Below are 4296 nucleotides of genomic sequence, written 5' to 3' on the forward strand. Positions count from 1 at the left end.
CTGGAGAGGGTCCTTCACCTGGAATCCCCCTCCCCGTGAGCCACAGACCTCTGGGCAAGGTGTGCAGGCTCCAGGGGCATCATCAGTTCCCCTGCTTGAACCTTGGCTGGGCATGGGGCAGAAGGGGGGGAAGCACAGACAGGCCTCGCTGCAGGTCTGTGCCACACACATTTGGTGTCTGCTGGGGGGATCCAGACAGGGAAAAGAGAGAGTGGATGGAGCATCACTGCCTGAGGATGTGGAAAGGTGATGTTAGGCAGACACACAGTGCCTGGTTCCCCAGCTCACTGCAGTGCCAGCCAGTCCCTGTGCAGTGAACCAGACGTCGTGATGAGGAGGGAGCAGGCTGTGGAGCATCACTGGTGCAAGGGCACATTCCTGCACCAGAGAGTGCCCACATCTGTGTGCCAGGGCCACAGCCTGACTAACTGCCTCTCTCTCCCCCTGCCCAGGCTCCCCTCTCAGAGACAGCCCCCGGGGGGCACCTCAGAGACAACAAGATGAACCCCACCGTTGGCATCGCTGTCATCCTGACAGGTACAGCTGGCAGAGCACACCCCTCCCTGCTCCCCCGGCCCAGAGCAGCCAGGCCAGGGCCTGGAGGCTGCATGGGCACCCCCAGAGCTCACTGTTCCCTGTCCAGCTCCCTCCTGCCTCTCTCCCAGTCCTCCAGGCCGCCCACTGTCAGATGATCAAGGACCTGAGTGCCTGCCTGCTGGGGCAGAACCTGCGCGTGGACTGTCGCTACGAGAACAAAACCAGCAACCCCCTGACCTACGAGTTCAGCATCACCAAGGACAACAGGAAGCACGTCATCCACAGCACCATCAGCGTCTCGGAGAACATCTACCGGAGCCGGGCCAACGTCACCATGCACAAGAACCTGGTGTGCCTCCACCTGCAGAGCTTCACCACCAGCGACGAGGGCGTCTACATGTGCGAGCTGAGGGCCACCAACGACTACACTGGCAACCAGATACGGAACATCACCGTCATCAAAGGTGAGGGGGGCAGTGGCACCTGCCCGTCATTCTGCCTCTCCTTCCCACCCTCTCCTTGCCTTGGCAGGGCCAGCAGAGAAAACACAACACCCAAACCCTCCCCGACCCCCATAAAGGTTTCCCAGCCCTTCCTACTGCACCCCCAGAGATGGGCTCACTCCACCCCATCTCAGACTGTTTTTCCTGCCTCTCTTGGGTCTCACCTCAGGCACATCACCCAGGTGTCATTTCACAGAGAGGACAGTGGGGATTTTCCACACCTACGTCCCACAGGAGCAGCCCTCCAGCTGCAGAGCCCTTCGTTTCACCTGGCGCCCACCCCCTTGTCACCTCAGCCAGGAACAGGCAGGGTTATGCCTCCCAGGGTCCCCAAAATCCTTGCTGCAACGTGGTGGGAGGGAAACAGGCAAGGGGCCTGCATTTCTGTGACAGAGAAAAGGCGAGAAGCTGTGCCCCGGCACCATCATAACACCCTGTTCCTGAAGGATTTCACTGCTGCTCTTCTCTCCCTCCCTGTTCCTTCCCCCCGCAGACAAACTGGAGAAATGCGCCGGCTTCAGCCTCTTGATCCAGAACACCTCGTGGCTCCTGCTGCTCCTCCTCTCCCTGCCTCTCCTGCAAGCCGTGGACTTCGTGTCCCTGTGAGAGGAGAAGCCCCAGGCGCGCACACACCCGCCCAGGCACGCGCANCCTCGGGAAAAAAGAGAAGCCGACCCGTGTGGAAGCCGTGAAAGCTCTCTGTGTTATCTCTATATAGCCGTGTATCTAACGCTCCCCACCGCCATCCCACGCACAGTGCCCCGCTCTGTGCATGGCGGGCTCTGCTAAGGCAGCGTTGTTGCTTCTCCCACCGTGCCCTCCCCGCTCCGCAGGCTGGCTGGTTTTGCTTGGGCTGGGAGCGCTGGAGCCTCAGCCTCGCTTGTCCCGTCCCTTTAACTTTTGGGGTTTGCCCGTTCTCCACTGGATTGGCAGGTAAGAGAGGGAGGGGTGGGTGGTGCGAGAGCGTGCGGAGGGTCCCCGTGGTTGGTGCTGTGCCCGCAGCCCCCCGAGGTGATGGGGCTGTCGGTGTCCCCACCTGCCCTGCCCACCAGCCAGGTGACTGATTCCTCATCCTGCTCCTCGCCCTGAGTCACCCCAAAATGCCATGACTGGGAGTGGGCATGAGGCGAATCCTGTCTCGGAGCCAGCAGGGAGGAGCAGAGAGGAGCAGCCATGGGATGCTGGGTCTGGCCAGGCTGGGAGGAGAAAAGGGAGCAGGTCTAGGAGACACCTGTGAAAGTCCCCCCTGCCTCCTCAGGGTTCCTCTGAGGCCCTGGGAGCGGGTTCACTGCAAATGTGCTCTGGCAACAAGTTTTTCCTAATCTGTTTCTTGCAGCTGATCTGGAAGCGAGGCCTCCTCCAGACACCATCTGGTACCTTTGGGCTGCCCGAGCCAGGGCCACCACTTGCTCTCCCCGGGGACCAGCCCTTAGCTGTGACGAGAGAGTTGCTGCCAGCACCCGCTCGCAGTGGAGGCAAGCAGAGCCTCTCTGGCCCTGGGAGCGGGTTCACTGCAAATGTGCTCTGGCAACAAGTTTTTCCTAATCTGTTTCTTGCAGCTGAGCTGGAAGCGAGGCCTCCTCCAGACACCATCTGGTACCTTTGGGCTGCCCAAGCCAGGGCCACCACTTGCTCTCCCTGGGGACCAGCCCTTAGCTGTGACGAGAGAGTTGCTGCCAGCACCCGCTCGCAGTGGAGGCAAGCAGAGCCTCTCTGAGCTAGACACAGCCCTGCCCTCACCCCCACTGCCCTCCCCAGGGCTCCCAGAGCTGCATCCAGGCTGCTGGGGAGGGGGCTCCCCTTTGGGAGCGTGACCCCAAGGTCTCTGCAGGGACTCAGTGTCTTCCAAGGGAACAACCTGGGGTCCCAATCCTTCCCCATGGGTGGGCTCAGCAGTCTTCCAGTCCCATGTGCCTCCTCCCTCCTCCCTTCCAGCGTTTCCCTGTCTCCATTTAAGAGCAGAAGAAGGACCTAAGTGCAGCCCAGCTCTTGCCCACCACCTCAGTGAGGCCAGGATGATCCCAGGGGTTGGCGAGAGCGGGGAGAGGGATTCCCAGCACAGCCCACATCCGCCAGCCCAGGGGACCCTGAGGAGCCTCCCAGGGGAGAGCACAGGGAGGGGAAGGCTCAGGCAGGAGCACCCACACCCACGGGGGTGAACCCCAGCGCTGCTGAGCTGCTTGTGCAGCCCGGGCTGTGCCGCCACGGCGTAGAGCAATTCACAGCAGCCGCTGCCCCACTCCCTGCTCCTCTGCAGCTGCCTCCTGCCCCCGTGCCCTTTCCCAGCCCGTCCCTGCCTGCTTGCTTGCTGTCTAGTGCTGCTGAGGCCGTGTATAGCTGAGGGCTGGCTGTGCCCAGCTCCCTGGGCGTGCTGGTGAGCGCCGGGGCGGGCGCAGGGCCCAGCGGCAGAGCGCGGACGCGTCTCGAGTCTCTTCATTTTTTTTGGTGAACATTTGTAGTTGTTTCCACAGCTTTGTCGTCAGAGAAATGATTCTGTTAAAGGGATGGTGATAAAAACCAAAAAAAAAAAAAAAGAAGAAGAAAAAGTAAAAAAAAAAAAGAACCCTTACGAAAAGCAACAACGAAAAGAAAACGAGTTATCATGCAGGAGTGTTCCTCTCTGTCTGCACAATAAAACCCTTCCTTAGGTTGTGTGTTGGAGCCACGGGCACCTGTGTGTGAGGCGGTGGGATGAGGGGCTGTGGTGGGGCTGGGCTCCAGCCTGTACCAAGGGCAGGGACAGCCTGTGCCCTCAGCACCCTGGACGAGGGGTACAGCCCCCAGCGTGCCTCCCCCAGGCTTCCAGCACCCCAATCCCTGCGGGAGAGAAGCAGGCAGGGGGGTAAGACTTGTCCCCCCTGAGGAGGGTGACCCCTCCTGCCCGTCTGGAGCACAGACCCCTGTGCCCAGACCCCCATTCCCATACCTGTCCCTATCCCCCCAGCTCCATCCCAGGGGTCCCCCCCTCCGCCCATTGTGCCGGCAGGGAGGCAAAGTAGGGGACCCCAGGTCTGTTCCTGACCTATCCATCCTCTGGGGTGGGAATTCCCAGGCTGGGAGCACGCATGGGAGCAGGGCTTGGTGTGCACGTTTCCCAAAAATCCTGTGTCCGTCATACCAGTGTCCTGCCTGTGCCCCTGTGCCCACACGCTGCCTGTGGGGCTGCCGAGGGATCCCGTGTCCTCTGGAGCAGCCAGAGCAGTCACTGCTCCTTGCCCAGGGTCACAATGCCACCCTGGCACCGTGGGACACGCTC

General features: G+C 61.3%; 1 protein-coding gene across 1 annotated transcript; it reads left to right on the forward strand.

Annotated features, from left to right (window-relative positions):
* Positions 1–451: 451 nt before the first annotated feature.
* Positions 452–1684, forward strand: THY1 (Thy-1 cell surface antigen). Its single transcript, XM_018078706.3, has 3 exons — positions 452–537; positions 666–1001; positions 1534–1684. Exons 1-3 carry the CDS (start codon positions 501–503, stop codon positions 1644–1646), a joined length of 486 nt encoding a protein of 161 aa, XP_017934195.2. The 5' UTR covers positions 452–500; the 3' UTR covers positions 1647–1684.
* Positions 1685–4296: the final 2612 nt, after the last annotated feature.

Source organism: Manacus vitellinus, unplaced genomic scaffold (assembly GCF_001715985.3).
Source record: "Manacus vitellinus isolate BGI_N305 unplaced genomic scaffold, ASM171598v3 scaffold_41_pilon, whole genome shotgun sequence".
Lineage (NCBI taxonomy): Eukaryota > Metazoa > Chordata > Aves > Passeriformes > Pipridae > Manacus > Manacus vitellinus.

What these genes read in the sequence shown, in the direction of transcription:
- THY1 (XM_018078706.3), top strand. Translation starts at nt 501, where the DNA reads ATGAACCCCACCGTTGGCATCGCTGTCATCCTGACAG. An exon ending in CATCGCTGTCATCCTGACAG is followed by an intron (nt 538 to 665) that starts GTACAGCTGGCA and finishes CCTCTCTCCCAG; the next exon opens with TCCTCCAGGCCGCCCACTGT. An exon ending in GAACATCACCGTCATCAAAG is followed by an intron (nt 1,002 to 1,533) that starts GTGAGGGGGGCA and finishes TTCCCCCCGCAG; the next exon opens with ACAAACTGGAGAAATGCGCC.